The sequence below is a fragment of the Marmota monax genome, unplaced genomic scaffold, assembly GCF_021218885.2.
Source record: "Marmota monax isolate L192 unplaced genomic scaffold, Marmota_monax_Labrador192_F-V1.1 WCK01_AAM20220418_F8-fsc00018, whole genome shotgun sequence".
In the NCBI taxonomy this organism is placed as follows: domain Eukaryota; kingdom Metazoa; phylum Chordata; class Mammalia; order Rodentia; family Sciuridae; genus Marmota; species Marmota monax.
Genome location: NW_026692201.1, coordinates 17713620 through 17732092, shown reverse-complemented (window position 1 = coordinate 17732092; position 18473 = coordinate 17713620). Strand labels below are relative to the sequence as shown.

The following is an 18473-nucleotide window of genomic DNA, read 5'->3' as shown; positions in this document are numbered from 1 at the left end:
GATATATGAGAAATATTTAGAAAGACTATAGAAGGAGGGAGTTATGTATATATCTGCATTCTGTACCAAGGACACATTTAAATAGTTGTCATGCTAATAAAATACCAACATATATTGAATGCTTGGCAAGTTCCAGGGAGTATATTAAGTACTTTATGTGAATTAGTATTTCATCCTCCAAACAATCATATAAAATTAAGTATATTATAACACCTGCATTACCTATGAGAATAGTGAGAAAGCCTAGGGATGTTTCATTTCCAGAAAAACAGTGGGCAATCTTCCTTGGATAACACAGGCTGAAGTAGAAGATGAAGACATAATTTTACAGCCCAGACTCCTTCAAGTTCTTTCGGGGTAATAGAAGCTAATAATTATTTTGATGGAATTAAAGTTTTCCAAGATTAATGTTTATGTTTTTTGATTATAGATAAGACTCAATACCAGAATGGCTAGGGTCGAATGTTGGTGCTGGCAGCAGTGGTGGCTCTGGAGAGCTTGTGAGTTACGCCTGCTTCTCAGCCCAACTGCATCATTAGAACTTTTCTAAGCCTTGTACTTCCCATTTTTTTTGAATGATTAGAGTAATGATAATACCTGTTTCATAGGCTACATGTAAAAATTAGGAAAGAAACATGTATATACAAAATTCTCAGTGTCTGGCATATGGGAAGTATCAATAGTTAGTGATGGAGGTGATGGAGATGATGATGATGATAATGACCATGACATGGACAATCAGGATCCAAGTAAATTCCTGCCTGTTACATGCAAATGCAGCCCACAAATATGCTTTATGATTTTTGCCTAACTAGAAAATAAATGTGGGTTAAATCTAACAGGTTAGTATTGAAATAGGATGAAAGGGGAACTACCTCTGTTGCCAGTCATCAGTACTCAACTGAGAGTAGGGAAAAGTCAGTCACTGATGTAAAAATCAGGAAACTTGAGTTCTAGAGAGACACAGTTCTTCAGTCCTTTTTCTTCTTTGGTTACATGTAGAAATCAGGGGCTTCATCAGAAATTTAAGCTTTCAACTCTATGATTTTATCTTTTACTCTTCAAATGGATGTGCAAAGCCTTCAGAAACCACTGATGTTATTGTTCTAGGAGTTTTGTTTTATTCAGTGCTAGAAATTAAATCCAGGGCTCACAACATGCTTGGCAGGTGCTCTACCATTGAGCTGCATTTCCAAACCTGTTCTATCAAATCCCAAATGTTTTCAGAAAACAAATAGTAACAACATATCATATATAGGCTCAAGCATTTTTGACTCAAACCTTTGAAGATTGAGGGCACAGATATAACTCTACTCAGAGGATGAATATCCATAATGTATCTTGAAATATTTGGATTATTCCCACCATTTAGGCAAAGGATGGGAAGACTGCTCACAGAGATTTTTTGAGTCCAAGTGGAAGACACTGCTCATTGTACAGCAAAAGGTCTGCGGTTTTCCTTAGGTCTCTAGGCATTGTTTTTGTATTTTCTTTTCAGCAATAAAATTGGGAGGAGACTGCAAACAAGCAGCTTGCTGCCAAGGACATGTGAAACCTGTTATGTTGGTCATCCTGGATCTCATTCAAGCACGTACTACTACTAGGTAATAACAATTCTACTCTGCATTAGCAGAAGCCTCAGTTGTGCTTTGGGGAAAAAAAGTCCCATTTTTCCAGTTTTATTTATAAACCATGAACATTTCTATAAGCAATAATATTTAAGATGACACTGACGTACTTACAATTTTGATGTGGGAAAAATGAGGGTTCTAAAAAAGTGCAAAATTAAATGAGTGAAAATTATTATTTGCCACAGTCCTGTAACTGGACAAAGCAGCCTTTCTGCTCTGTGTGGTATCTACTAGGGCTGGAACGTATAAGAAGGCTTCTTTGCTCACGTACCTGAAATCAGATTGGGCTGACTGAAGCAACTACAGGTTGACTTAATACATCTCTCCACATTTCTGCTCCTCATGATCAGCTTGGGATTTCTACTACTGTGGTCATCAAGAGTGATATTAGACATATGTGGTGGCTGGCTTCCAAGACAAAGGAAGTTGAAATAGCTGGTCCTCTGAACAACAGACCCATTATGAGACAACATCACTTCCCTCACATTACACTTACCTAAGCAAGACCAAAGTCAGCCCAGATGTCAAAAGAGGGCAAGTAGACCCCACCGCTTGATGTGAGGATTAGCCTCCATGTCTTAAAAGAAGGGACCTATATTATGGTAGTAATCTTTGGAGAATATGACACCATATATTTCATTTATTAGGGGCTCTTCCTCTTTTTTCTTTTTCTTTTGAATTTCATTGAGTTTATTGGAACTTTATTTGAAAATTTTACAATGTCAGGAGTAAAAATGTCACTCATCTTTAGGTTGTAATGGATGAAACTTTGTAATATTCATTATAATAAGCTTTCAACAATTTTTATAATAGCAATGGAATCCTGATTTAACTTACTAGTGTTGTTCTCTTTCAGGATGAAGAAATGTAGCTTCACAAGAAATGGAAGCACTAATCCTCAAAAAATGCTTCCAGGTAAGAGAAGTGGCCATTATAACACCTGGAGATTTTGAATGTGTCAGGTTCACATTACCCGTGGTCAACTGGATCAAGCCACCTTTCCATTTTTAAACATCATATTTAAATCTATGTGTGGGATTTTTATAACAAAGGGATTTGTAATCACCTGCTTCCTCTTTTTATTCAAATTAATTTTCTTCCCCGTCCATGAATCATCCCTCACATAAGAACTGGCTGATGAATCAGAAAGGAGTCAGCAAATTCTAATGAGTCTAAAAGGAGAGACAAGCTTATCATTGCCAGAGATCAAAACTAACTATACCTGAAAATTATAGGCTTTGTTTAAAATGCTGTGTGAGACACTGAAATTTACCTTAGTATACCTTTATCATGACTCATCTTTCTGGTGTATCCAACCCACTGAAGGGAGGAGGTAGCTAATTAATCTTACTAGAAGCCACTGACCTTCAATCATTCAGTTCATAGCAGTGAGGGCCCCCAAAGCCAAGCTATTAATGCTGTCCCAAGCCATGCCCAGCGACAGAAGAGAATGAGGTGGGGACATGTATAGCACTGAGTGCATTCCATTTCCTAGGAGCTCTTTCCTTGTTTTTCCCTTGGATTTCAGTGAGTTTACTTAAATTCTGAAATTAAGGGATGTCAGAAGCAAAAATATCACTCAAAATGTAAACCATAAGATATTGCTACTTGTATTCATTAAGACCAACAGAAAAATGTTGGGGAAGTTGCCTGTTTTCATGCATATCTAATCTGCATAGAACAGGATCAGTTTGGAAAATAATTCTACAGAAATTATGGAAGATTCTGGGCCTAAAATATTTTTTTATGTAAGCTCTTCAGTTCAAATACTTTGGTTCCTGGTGTTAACTAACTGTACCTGCTCATCAAACCTAAAGCTCTAGGTAAGGAAATAATCATAATCATTCTGATTATTAATTAAAAAAACCCTCACCTTGGCCACAGAGATTAAATTGAACCTTCTTTCTCAAAACGCACCTCATTTATTGTTAAAAATGATATGTAAATAACTTCAAACCCTTGACAATTTCTGAAAAACATACTTAAAATATAGCATAAATTGTATAGGAAATTGAATTTTATAAGAAAAGTGACTTGACTTTTATTCTTAATTTACTTCTAGAAAATGCAATTCTCATAATATTTTCTGATGGTCTACAAATGCTCATCTAGTACAAGAATGAAGGGAAAATACAGTTAAACTATCAGCCATCTAAGTAAAGTGCTTTATGAGAAGGATTATGTTGCATTCTTGGAACTGCAGAGAACTAAGCTGGATGTGCTTGAGACACATTAGAACTACACTCCTCAGGTGCTAAGTGTACAAGGAGGCATAAAACAAGCAGGCAAGAGTAGACGCTCTGGGTACAAGGTTGTGAGTTGCCTTTGAAGCTTGTTTGTCAGAAAACTGAGCTGCATCTGCTTACACCACAGACTCTAAGTTCCTGACTGGGGCTTGTGCCACTTATCATAATAGGGTACAATATTAGAAGCAAAGAAAAGTTGCTTCCTATGCATATTTCCAAAACTACAGATGTGGAGCTTTCAAAATGTATTTAATATTATGCTAATATGCTCAATGTTTCATCAATGTCCCCTCCTTTTATGAGTATAACATTTAATGTGTGGTTATGATGTTTTCTTTAATTCTGGAAAATTCTCAACCATTATCTCTTCAAATCATGCTTTTCCACCATTCCCCAGTTCTTTTCTCCTGATAATCTATTTATTCTTATGCCTTTTGGATTTGTTTTCATGTTTTTCCTTTTTTGTATACTTCCTTTGTGAATTCCTCAACTGTATCTTTTTAAAATCACTCATTAATTCCCTCTTCTCTGTCTCAACCAGAGTTTATCTCAAATATTTTAAAATTTCAATAGTGTATTTTACATTGCCATTGTTTCTGAAATTATTTTACATTCATGTTTGTCCATCTTCATTTGCTCATACTTATTTTTGGTTTTGTTTTGTGTTTAAATGCTTTTTAAAATGAATATATTATACTTTTTTTTCCAGGGGTTCATTGTCCAACTTTTTCTGTTAAGATCCAGATACTAAATATTGTTACAGGCCACATGCTAAATATTGCTACAGGCCACATGCTCTCTGTACTCAACTTAGCATTGTGAAAGCAGCCATAGACAATATATAGACAGATGGGCATGGCTGGGTTAATTAAAAAAAAAAAACTTTATTTAAAAATAGATCTCTAGCCAGGTGCAATGCTGCTGGCCTGTAATCCCTGCACTCAAGAGGCTGAGGTGGGAAGATCACTTAAGCCTGCAAGTTTGAGGAACAACAAGAACAGGTAATGGCACACATTTCAGAAAACAGTTTGGCAGATCCTCAGATAGTCAAGCATAATGTTAATATATGACCCAGCAATTGTACTGCCACATACACCCAAGAGAAAAATTTTAAAAGTCATTATAAAATCCTGAATATAAATGTTCTTTTCACTGTTATTTGTAAAATCTAAAAATAGAAAACAAACCAAATACCCATTAACTGATTAAGAGTTTTATATCCATAGAGTGGAATATTATTCGGCAATATAAAGGAACCAGATTTTGACACATGTTACAACACTGATGAGCCTTGAAGAGGTTAGGCTAAGTGAAAGATGCATAAAACCACATTTTCTGAGATTTTACTCTGCAAAGTGTTGGGAACAGACACTTCTAGAGAGAGAAGGTTGAACTGGTGGTTGCTTAGGGTTCAGATAAGTGGAGGAATTGGTAAGTGACTATTGATAGGTATGAAATTTCTTTCTGGGATATTGAAAATGCTCTAAAAGTAGACTATAGTGATAGTTACACAACCATGTAAACATACTAAAAAGCCATCAAACTGTACAGTTTAAACAGAAGAACTTTACGGCATGCAAATTGTTTCTTGATAAACGTCTTGAAAAGTAAATAAATACAATGGAGAAACAATTAGGTGAGTGGGCTATAGGGCCAGTTTGCTCTTTCCTGCTTCATATTTTTTAGAATTCTAGCATGTTTATTCAAAATTACTTATAGATCACTCTGCTTTGTGAAATGCTTGTGGATTTAATAGACTTTTTGATTTTAGCTTCCTTGTTAGTTTTCCTTCTGTTTTGGAGACTTCTAGATTGCAAATAATCTTGAGTAGAAAGCATTTGCTCCTTTTCTTTTTCTCTGATTTTTCTCTCTGCTACCTTTCTTTTGAAAGGTTTTGTTTTTGCTTCCTCTCAGGCCTCCTTGGGCTGACAGTCCAAAAAAGAGGACCATTTTAATGTCTTGGGCCTTCTGTTTCCATGGTGACATCATGGATGGGAAGATATGATGTGAACTCTGAACACTTGGCCCTGGTTCTTTTTTTTTTTTAATTATAGATATTTTGTTTATTATGATTTCAATACTTGCCCAAATAAAATATCTTATCCACAAATTCAAAATTTAAACGTACCATTGGAAATTCATTACAATTTTCTAAATATGCATTTTAAAGGTATAATATTTGAGCCTTGAAACACAACACATAACTTTATATAAAAGCATAATTACCATAAAATAAAGTGAGTATTTAACACTTTTTCTTGATTAAAATCACTCAAACAGTGGACAAGTCTTTAAAAGCATTTAATTTTAGAGGTGACCTACGGTTTATTTCATTGCCTATTTTCCTAGATATAAGACAAATTAAATACACATTTGGAAAAAAACTAGTGTCAGTATCTACAAAATAAATTTAACTTTACTATTATACATAAATGAATTAATGTATCATAGTGGCCCTGGTTCTTACTGAGATGTGTTGTTCATCTTCTCCTGCCAGATTCCTTTAAGCCTTCCTAAGCTTCTGCAGCAGCTCCTTTCTTTCCATGCAGCATCTATTGCTCTAGTCTGTCATGTGTTAGGGGCTTTTAGTTTCCATTTTACCATCATAGCACTTGGGATTCTTCTACATCTACCTGATTCTGGCCCCACAGAACATCAGCCAGCTCACTTTTTATGTTTCTGCTCTATTTTTTAATGCACTGAGATCTTCATCTTTTTAAAAATATTCTTTTGTTTTGTTATTTTGAACTGTTATGTATATGGAGCAGAGCAGAAGGCAAAGCATGAATTTATTTACCATGCCATTCTGATGGGATATTTTACAGGTCAGTGCAGTAAAATTTAGCAAAGTACTCCTGATTAGTGTAGATAAAAATTTTGTTCCTGGAAATTTTGGATTGAGGTAAGTGGGGCCTATTTAAATGAAGGTTACTTAGAGTAGTTTACACATACAGTATAAAAAGGTCAGTCCAAGGTCAAAGTTGAACACATAGTTTTGGGAAACAAACAATCACAGAAAAAGAAAAAAATAGTACTAATTGTCAAAATGTTCAAGGGGCTATCTACAAAGAGAAATCATTTCATTTTGATAAAATATATAATGGTTCCTCTTTTTTGGGGGAGTACTGTTCTATTGAACTCAGGGGCACTTGACCACTGAGCCACATCCCAAGCCCTATTTTGTATTTGATTTAGAGACGGGGTCTCACTGAGTTGCTTAGCCCCTCACTTTTGCTTAGGCTAGTTTTGAACTCACAATCCTCCTGCTTCAGCCTCCAGAGCCTCTGGGATTACAGGTGTGTGTAATCGTGCCGGGACTAACAATTCCTCTTTTTTCTTTTTATTTAAATATATATATATATATATATAATTGTAGATGGAAACAATATCTTTGTTTTGTTTATTTTTTATACAGCGCTAAGGATCGAACCCAGTGCCCCACACATGCGAGGCAAGTGCTCAACCACTGAGCTACAACCCCAGCCCCAAAAATTCCTCTTAATACTACATTTGGCTAGGATATCCATTTTAAACTGGTAGAATTTTATGGCATGTTTATGATTATTAATTTAGTCATTTTTTTCAATAAACATTAATTATGTCTCTGTTATCCACTGAGCACTCTGCAAGGCCCTAGAGATATAAAGATAAATAGTAAATATTAATTGACCTATTTAGTGAAGAAATCAACATACACACCTAAACCTAAACAAGTCATCATTCAGGTCTATGACAAGTGCTATGACACTAGGAGTAAATACTTTAAGGTCATGAAAGAGGAAACAGGTAATTCCAATCTGCAGCAATTCTGTAAAGAGGCAATTCCAAAGGCTTCACAGACAAGTTAGAATATTGAGACCTTTGGGAATTTCTGTAAGAGAAGTACAGTGAGGCCAATGGGAACTACCTTATCAAACACACAATTTTTACTTAGATTACAGGATATTTTGAACAGCTTTGGGGAGTTAATGAAGACTATGGGAGGGTGAGAAGCCCCTTCCAGTTCTCTCATCCATCCTCATGCTCCCCTTTCACTGAGCACATAGGGGTTATCAACTTATCATGAGATACTCAAAGTAGAGGCCTCCTTATGTGAGAGACATGACAGGTATTTTAGGAAAAGAATAAACAGATTTGCAATGTCAGGATGCAGAAAACAGGGGAGATCTGTAGGGACTCTTAAGAGCTAAGAGTCTAGACTTCTATTTTGGGAAATGAGGAAGACCTTGTTTGACTACAGTGAAGTGAAAGTATTCACTTCATATTTTTGAAATATGACCTCTGAGATAGCAAAATGGTGAAGAAAAAGACTAGAAAGAGAGAGACTAATCAGAGTCCAAGTATTATCTCAACTATTGAACTGAATTATCATAGGAATAGGGGAATTAGAAATAACATAATATTTGAAAAACAATAACAAAGCAATATTTCTATTAATATTTCATTTCAAGAGAGGACTCCCTACTTGAGATAGAATTGTGCTGGAACTTTTAGCATTATGATGAATGCTTGAGGGCTGCTTTTCAGATAATTAGAATATAGTTTTATCTATTACATCAGTGATGGATCATATCCAAGAGGTGTATGGAGTGATTTAGTTCTGCAAAGATTAACTCATTGTGTTTGCCCCTCACATATCACCATTGATAATATGCAAACACTGGCCACTATTATTATAAATATTATAAATATATTTATTTATAATAAATAAACAAACTAAACAAAACTTATCATTTAAGGAAAGAAAAAACAACAACTTTTCTTTCCAAAAAATAACATCTGTTTCAATAAAATAAATCTAAGTTGAATAAAGCACAGCTTTTGGATAAATTCTGTGTCTCCATAAAAATTAGGACTCAGGAAGCTGAGGCAAGAGGATTGCAATTTCAAAGCTAGTCTCAGCAACTTAGTGAGGACCTAAATAATTTAGTGAAACCCTGTCTAAAAATAAAAAATAAAAAAGGTTTAGGGATGTAGCTCAGTGGTAAAATACTCCTGGATTAGATCCCCAGTTCTCTCCACCATAAAAAAGTAGTATTTCTACATTATGAATTATTTTTATTGAGGAATTTAAGATTACTCATAATTTTAAATAATATTTCTTCCTACATAATGATCACATGTGGAATGAGAGACAATAGAGAAGAGCTATCTAGATACCAATATCTTCAAACCACCACACAAACTAATCAGAAAGAGTCTCTTTTCTTCATCATATGAGTAAATTTTTTTTTGCACCTTCCTGATCCAGTTCAGGAACTAGAAGACTTTTTTTTTTAAATGTTAAAGTGACACCTTATAAGTGACAATATCTATTGAGTCCTTTATAATATATTAGGCACTGTTTTAGAGATTTCCTATGTGCTATCCTGCTTAAATGTGACAGGCACTCAAAATGTGAATAATTCCCCTAAGACTGCCATTCATTTGACTTCAGATCTGTAAAAGCTTAGAAAAGAGAAGATCATGGGCCTAAGAGGGATCTTCAATGCTGTATCTTGATGACTCACACAACACTTCAGTGAGAGTTTTTGTCTGTAGGTGTGTGGTTATTGTTCCTAGTTAAGAAAATTCCCAGGAGACTGGAATCTAACAACAACAACAACAAAAGAACCAGATCATAAAAACCTGTGTTAAGTGTGATTCAAAGGGGAAAAAATGAACTGCAGTGAAAGCCAATTTGAGCTGGAAAGACTTGCACTCTTAAGTAACCGGACATGTGTAGTCACTTAGGAAGCTGTCTGATTACATATGTTTTTAAACATCTGTCAGCACAATCAGAGTGCCACATGCAGAATATAGTGCTCGCAAGCATTGTGGAGGTTTGTTCAACTGTGAAGAAGTCTCAAAATCTCCAGGAAATAAATTGGTTTCACAAGCTGAGTGCAGATTATTATTGCATGAGTTGAGGAAAGCTTGGGAAGCGGCTCCCAGTCTGTGTGACTCATTCACATGGACCTTAATACCTTTAGGACAAAACTTGACAGCAGCAGGCCAGCCTACAGGGCCCTGAAGAAAGAGATGTCAGAAGCACCAGAAGCAGGAGACACTGGGGAGGTAAGGCTTAGTTTAAGCCTTAAGAGCTAAAAGCTGAGCCTAACATTTTTCTGGGGTTTTTTTTTTTTTTTTTTTTGATTAAAAAATATTCACTGACATTTTCCCACTACTGAAAAGCTCCTATCTCCAAAATGCAAATAGAGTTCTTTTCAAACCTGCAGCATTGGTTCTCCCTCTGAATACATCGTCGTAGGCTTTCCACTGTGGCTTCACCTGGTAGGCATGGATGAACACCACGAACACCACCACCAGGCACATCAAAGGAACAAGGGCTGCGGTAAACAGGGCTGCGTAGATGTTTGGAATGAAACATCTGGAAGACAGTAGGAAAGAAAGAGCTCAGACAACTTCAATATAAACTTTTTTTTTTTCAATTCAGAATGTGTCACTTCACTTATACTAGCTCTTTGTATCTAGATGGTGGCCAAATTGAAGCTTTGTTAGACAAGAGGCTACCTGCTGAAATCTACCCATGGCTTCACAAAGTAGGTTCTATGGAAGTTCCTGAGAAGCTCAGAAAATTTCAAAAAAGATTATGGTCAAGTAAGAGTGAGAGATGTATGTACATTGTATATATCTCAGAGATTCAGGGTGCAGATCTGCATTTAAAAAGACTGTAGGAAGTCACACAGTCATCATACCTGGACTCTGGATTCAGATTGTCACTGAATTCCAGCACCACATCTTAAATAATGAGCGACTTTTACATGAAAAAATGGGTCTCTTCCTTTCTCTTTCTCTTAAGGGCCTTATGATAGGACTCATGTTCCTTGGAACACACTCTGAGAATCATTGATTTGGTCACATCCAGCTTATGTTTCAAATTAGTCCATGTTTTCCAGGGAGAGTCCAGGGCTCATTTCTATTGCCTCCCCCCATCTAACCTCAAATAAAGAAGAATACCATTAGGGTTTCAGGTCATGGGGCTGATTGTGGAGTTACTATGTCCTCATAGGCCTGATCAGGTTTCTATGGCTCTAAGGGCTGTGGCTGCTTCTGCATAGAAGGTGCTAGGCCACGGCTCCTTTCTTCTCCTTCCTCCCTCCTTATTCTTTCCATCCTCTTACTTTCTCTATCTCCCCATCTTCTTTCCCCCTCCCCTTTTGGACTCCTCCTCCTGGCATAAGTCCAATTCAGGAAATAAAGGATGAAGGGTCATGTAACTGTTAGGGAGCTAATCATAAAGCATTTCTTTGCCTGGCTTTGCCAACTTCATCTTCTTGGCCTAAATGTTCCTTGGGCAGCAGAGAAAGTATTCTTTTTAAATTTTTTTATAGTTGTAGATGGACAGCATGCCTTTATTTGTTTAGTTATTTTTATGTGGTGCTAAGGATCAAACCCAGTGCCTCACACATGCTAAACAAGCCCTCTGCCACTGAGCTACAGCCCCAGCTGGAGAGAAAGTATTCTTTAAAGGCAAATCTGAGGATTCCAGGGCTCCACTCTGTCACATTCACAATCCTGGCTTTTGAGCAGATGACAGTTTTGTCATTCCCCAGCTATACATTTCCCTAAGATCCCTTTGGTCTCTCAAAAATGAAGGTTATTTTCCATTTAGAAGCTATATGCTGTGCCATTGTATCTATTATTCCTGGAGTTTACATAGAACAACAGCGTCCAAAGTAAACTTTACATTATCTAAGTATATAATTTGGTTACAGTATAATAACCAGAAAAATAGTTTTAGAGATTCAACTGGAAATATTTACTAATGGGTCATATCATCCTCTTGTTCTTTACTAGAATCTCCCACAAAATTCTTGCTGTTAAATTGGTTATCATCATCTAAAACTGTGCTTTTGAGATATGTATTCTTATATAAGACTTACTTCTTAAAAGTTACAAGGCTATAAATTAATTATAAGAAATCATAACAGAAAACAATATCTCTTCTATTTTTTCCCAAAATCTTCTCCATTTTTGATACATAATATCTGTAAGCCTATATTATAATACAGCCATAAACATTGGACTTTGAAGAAAACTCAAGAAAAAGAACATATAACCTATTTAGGGGAAAATCTCAAGATCCAAAATACAGGTAATCAGAGAAATGCCCATTCACTTGGGAAAATAGTGCCTCAATTTTACATTTAAACGGAGATACATTACTAAAGGCCTTACTCAGATATCACTTCCAATTAACATGACCTGTTAAATGTATTCTTTGTGTAAACAAGACTCATCTTAACAGATACTTCAAAACATACTCCACATCTGCAAAGGGATGTCAGAATGATGAATTTCCTGGTTTTAGAATTTAATTTGGACAACACAAAGCCTGAATCCTTCCCTGAACACTCACCTGTATGCAGTAAGGCCTGTTTCTTTTAGATAAAAGGCCCATGATTAAATAAAACAGGCAAACACTAATGGCCTTGATATTAAATATATTTCTGCCTTACAAACAGTGTTCACATTGCTTACACATTATTTTGTACAGTGGCTTCAAATGATTTTTTTTCCATCTGAATGATGGATTTACAGACAGACTGGCCTAAAGCTGCTTAGATGAATTCAGAGACTAATGGAGGAACACACTGCCTTATGGTTTGCCTTGAAAAATGTCATCTCAGTTCAATTCGTGGATGATTATTAAACCTACTGTGACTTGTTCTAGTTGTATAAAGATTTGTCCAGAATGCTAAGGCATAGGTATGATTTTCCAACACCCACACTCTCCTTTGGCCACCAACTAGAAAGGCTTACTTTTGTATTTAAAGAACTTGCCTAACATTTTCCTTTACCATGGAGAACAATTCTTGGAACACCATATCCAGATAACAATTCACCATCTTTGTTAAAGAATATAATAGATAAAGTGGACATGCAAGGGGCTGGAAGTAATCAGGTATGTCCACAGCACCTCTCAGGAAGAAAAGGGAATTCCCTGAGTTCTATTACTCTTAAACATCTCCTTTAAAGTCCTCTTAACTTGTATGATGACATGGATCATTCATTCAGAAAGAGGTGCAGGAAAATTAGCTGATCCTGACTATCGCCCTTTTCTTTATTTCTATAGAGACCATGACTTCTCATGAGGAGTGGACTACTGAGACTCCCCTAACTTCATCATCCACATAATGTGGGTCAGATCACAAAGGAGCAGGGCTTTGGTTCCATAGCATGCTAGTCTTGTTGGCAGCCTCCACCCATCTCTCTTGAACAAAAACTACTTGTCTTTTATATTCTCCCTTAGTCTTTTTCACTTCTGAGACACTAACATTTGCAAATGAGGTAGGGCTAGCTAAAAGGGTTAAATCACAAGTACCCATAACGGACAAGGCTGTCTACTCCGGAAATTCAGTCCATGAAAAGTAGGTGGAACAAGCCATGTCATTGCACATCCCCAAATTATAGCTCATATTCTTAACACCTTCTTATTTTAAATTCTCACTTAACATTTCCTTTAAAGCTAATGGGCATTTTTCTAATTTTCTTAGCAACATTGCCTGAATGGGATTTCTACTGGTATATAATAAAATTTACCACATATGTTTAAAAGTGTCTAAGATAAATGAACTAGATCCTACCCTTGGGGGAATTTCCTCCAGTCCAACCAAATAAGTGGTGCATACAGGTAATTTTGAGAATTAGATCACTTGAATGTGATATGGTGCCTTAGGAAACTGTGGATGGATAGACTAGTTTCTGAACTAAGGCTGGGAACAAATTCTTGGAAAAACCAAATGTGAGAAATGAGTAGACTGAATGTTATGCACACACCAGGACTGTGGAAGGAGCTGATTAACGTGCTGGCAGTCACTGCTTCAGGAACAGATCTGGCAGACCCCAGAAGAGGAGAAAAAGACCATGAGGATTTGCTTTCTTATAAAAGAGCAAGGAGATTGTGTTCCTTGGAATCACCAGCTCATCCAGCTTCAAAGGACTCTGGTGACTCTTCTCTCTCTGGTTTTGGATGCTCTTCTGAGTTTCTGTAATCACATGACTAAATTTTGCTGTTCCCTTTTAAACTTAAGTAGGTAATTTTTTTCCCCTTATTACTACCCACAGACAATGCCAATGTTTCAAAATCTTGTCAGGACTTCATTCTTTTCTCTATTTTTATCCAGATGAAACAAGTCAGTGCTGTCTCACGACCTTCAGTTCTCCCTCTTCCAAGTGTTCCCTCAGAACATTCACAATGCCTTAGGTCACTTTCTAATTTAGTAAGATTATTACCTCCCCTCAGTATCACTTGATCCTTACTGAAATGTTTTCATTCACATTACCTAACTTGATTTTTATAAATTTTATGTGGGTGGCATGAGCATATTTCAGTTTCTTTACTTCTTTATGAAATCAGCCTAAGAAGGTGCTCAGAAGCTGAGGCATCCTCTTGAGAGTCCTAAACTCCACTTACAATCCCTAAAAGCCCCAGGCTGTGTGCTGGGAACTCCCTGCACAGGAGGTTGTGATTTGGACTCATTTAAGTTATATTTTAAATCACAAGTTGATCCTGGCAGGCTGGAAGACTTGAAGAAATCCAGGCAGCTGGGTTCCATCTGGGTTTCATAGGTAATTTAAAAGGACATAGGTAATGATATACTAATAAATGTTTGTTTCCAAGGTCTTCTTTGTAAGTAGTTCTCAATAGTCAGTGGTACTAGCTGTGATTCACAGGCTCCTGTGCCAACCTCTGCTGGGGTAACCCCTTTGTATTTTTTTCACGATAGGTGTATTCATCAAAAGCTACACATTTTGCTTCAACCAGCTTTTTCCTCTCCACCTGCAAACTCATGTTGATATTCTTCTTAACTTGGAGAGTAATGGAAATGGTCTGTCAGTTTCAGTCTACAAATTTACTTAAGGTATGGTCAATAAAGCATTGATCACTATTTATTGAAAACTCGTTTCTACTCTGTGTAGAATATATAATATACCTTTTATTGGTTTTATTCGTTGAAGCACATAGGTATTATTCTTTATGTAGATGGTTATCCTTTATAAATAAAATTTATAACTAAGACTTGGAAATCATAAGCCAATAGTTATGGGTTCAATACTCCTTTACTTGCATGCCCAACTTACTTTCTTTCTAAAAATGATGCTCTTTTTCAACACAGGTTCACCTGTGAATCTATGTATATATGTGTGCATGTATTTGCATGTATATATGTATTTCCTGGTCCATCCAAAGTGACAGGAGAGGCTTAGAGAAACCCTATAAATACACTAACTTTAAAAAAAAATAACACATTTATGAAGACTCACTAAGAAGAAAATAGGTTTGGGCTTAACCACCTGCAAGATAGGAAAATATATTCCTCTCTCTTTGTGTTGTAGAGGATACAACAATTTTCATACCAATTCTAAAATGTACTTTTCTCCAAGTCTAAACTTTAAACAAAAATAATATTAAAATCAAATGGCAGATAAGCTCCACAAAGTGAAATGGAATATAAAGATAGATATGGACTTAGGATGGAGGAAAACTATATACGGTATTTTCCTAAGCTGAATGAAATAATTCTTACATGCATTATTACACACAAACATAATAATCCTATTAGCTTTATTGTGTATGTGGAGAAAATGCCACTTAAATTATAAAAGGTCAAATTGCTTGTAGTATGAACAGGCTTATTTGCTTTCACTGCCACTTCTACAATTCTAAAATGAGCCCCACAGTTCCAGTAAAGATACATTAGAGTTAGTGGTGAATGTGCTCGTGTTCTCCTTGTGGACAGGAGCTATAATATTTTCTCTATATTTCTTTTCTTTTCTTTTTTTTCTTTTAAGAGAGAGAGAGAGAGAGAGAGAGAGAGAGAGAGAGAGAGAGAATTTTTTAAATATTTATTTTTCAGTTTTCGGTGGACATAATATCTTTATTTTATTTTATGTGGTGCTGAGGATCGAACCCAGCGCCCTGCGCATGCCAGGCGAGGGCATTACTGCTTGAGCCACATCCCTAGCCCTTCTCTATATTTCTTAAGGGCTTTGCACAGTCAGATCCATAAGAAATGTTTAATTATTTCATTGATTTCTAACAATCTTTGAAAACCATTCACTTGAAAAAATGTGTAGACAATCTTGTATTTCATGTAAAGCCAGATCAGTCCAAAGCCAAAAGGTGCCCTAGACGTGGTCCCTTCTGTCAAGGAGATCTTAATTACAAGAAATGCTCTACTTGCAGTTGTAGTGTTCTTCCATTAGCATCACCGGCGCTACCTGGAAGCTGTTAAAAACACAGAACCTTACACCCCACCATAGGCTCATTCAGGAATCAGAACCTGCTCTCACAACATCCCCAGGTGTTCCCTATGTATAGTAAAAGTCTGAGAAGCTCTCTGCTAACACACACTCAGGACATAATTCACAAATTAATCCTCACATCCCTTTGGCAGTGACTATGTAATACCAGGAAGAACCAGACCCAGAGGTTTCAGAGCACATGACAGTCCTGGCAGCCTGAAGAACCAGAGGGAAAGAAAAACAGCAGGAGAAAAATGATAAGAGAAGCAGAGACTGAAGATATTTAGAAGCCAAGATGAGCAATCTGAACGTCAAGCTGAAGAAAAAAATAGAGCTTATAATAAAGAGAGAGAACCCAACAGATCTACAGAGTGGCAGGACAAGGTGAGAAAGTGAGTGCTAGAGTACAGTGGGTATGGATGAGAGGGGCAAATTCACTTCTGATGCATCAAAACAACTTTTGAAGGAAGAAGGTTCCTATGCTTGTGAGTGCAATCTGTGTATCTTTATCTTTACACCCCCATGCACAGATGACCAGCCCTGAGATGCATGCCTGACCCAAAGAAGCCATTTTTCTGGCTTGCCCCTAACTTACAACTTGGGACTCTGCTCTAGAAATGAAGCTGAGACAATCAGATTTCTGTTTTTTTTTTTTTTGTTGTTTGTTTTTTTTTTGCTATTGAGAATTTGACATAGAAAGTCACCAGTTAATGATGAGCATTAGAACGGAAAAATGGCCATATAGGAGTAAATACACAATGAATGTTCAGAAAAAAAAATCGGATAAAGAAAGCAGGGAAGGGGTGGGAAGAGAGTTCAGATGTTCACAAAAACCCAGAAGTGAGAAACTCTGTGGTCACTAAAAGACAGAGTATAACTTTGGTTTCCAGCTTCTAATTCCAGGTCCTCTGAGGTCAAAGGCACCTCCTTTCCTGCTTTGAATATCCACAGGAATTGCTGTGGCACACTTCTATAGCCCTCCCCACCTGAACTTGAAATAACTTCAGTGGGATTTTATATGCAATATAATGGCCATAGTTAAACCAATGGTGGGGAGCAAGTGATAGAGATCTCTGAGAGTGAGCACACAACTGTTTGTTAAAAGACGTCACTCTTGAGATGCAGCAGACTATCAGTTCCATGTCTACCTGTTTAAGAGCTTACTTTGCACTGTGGTTAGGGTTACTAACTCTATGCATTGACAGCTGCCTCAGAAAAAAGTCAACAGACAATCAAGCTCATTTTAAAATAGTATGTACTCATATGTTTATATTATTTGGAAGGATTAAGGAAAGAAAAATGTGAATAAAACAGCAATATTATTTCATCAAGTTAAAAAAGAACATATTTTAATTCATTGACTATTAAACTACCTAAAATTCTGAAGCAGTTATATGCATTAAAATATCATCATATATTATATATAATTATATTATATATAATTAGTTCCTGGTGAATAAGACAAGAGTTGCCCATATCCATTAAAAAAGGCAAACTATATTTACAGATAACTCCAAAGATAAATAATAGACTGAAAAGTATTAATAGAAACGATGAAAACAAGTCTGCAAATCATGATATGCCAAATAATTTTTTCCCCAAGAAACTTAAGTCTGAGCAGGTTCCCTGAACAATTTGATGATACTGTTAAAATCTATCTGTTGGACCCAGCTTGCCAACTTCACTCTAGATAGGTTCCAGTGAATTGAACCCCTTTAGCATGTCATCAGAATAAGATTAAGCTGATATGTTATTGTTTGCACGTACTAATGCTCTGTTTTCTCTTATAAAACCAAATTGGTCAGGTGCAGTGACACATGCCTGTAATCCCAGTGGCTCAGAAAGCTGAGACCAGGCGATCTTGAGTTCAAAGCCAGCCTCAGCAAAAGCAAGGTACTTAACAACTCAGTGAGACTCTGTCTCTAAATAAAATACAAAATAGGGCTGGGGATATGACTCAGTGGTTGAGTATCTCTGAGATAATCCCAGGTACCAAAAAAACAAAAAAACAACAACAACAACAAACAAAGACAAAACCAAACCAAAATGAAAACAAAAAACAAATTGGTATTAGAAAATGTCATTGTTTTAGGGCACTCAAAGGTATCCTGCCCCTCCTCTTTCTCACCAAGCCTCTAAGAAGATGGCTTAAACATTTTTATAACCATACCACTCCTTGTTCCTGAGGGTGGTAAAATTATAGGTTTTTATAATTTTCTTTTTACAAAAAATACATTTACAGAGGTAATTATCAGATTACAAGATTCGTGTTCAAGAGTTTATTGATGTCCTCTGCACCCTTTTTTACGCCATGTGACTTCACTGACAGCACTGGTGGACAACA

The 18473-nt window shown here is 36.3% G+C and overlaps 1 protein-coding gene across 2 annotated transcripts in view; it reads right to left on the bottom strand.

The window, feature by feature from the left end:
• The window catches only part of Adgrv1 (adhesion G protein-coupled receptor V1), a 569696-nt gene that overhangs the window by 89619 nt on the left and 461604 nt on the right, over window positions 1-18473 (bottom strand). For both annotated transcript variants that reach the window (XM_058574584.1, XM_046428479.2), the window contains one exon: window positions 10090-10247. In XM_058574584.1, coding sequence (XP_058430567.1) covers window positions 10090-10247 — 158 coding nt within the window. The remainder of the gene's footprint in view (window positions 1-10089; window positions 10248-18473) is intronic.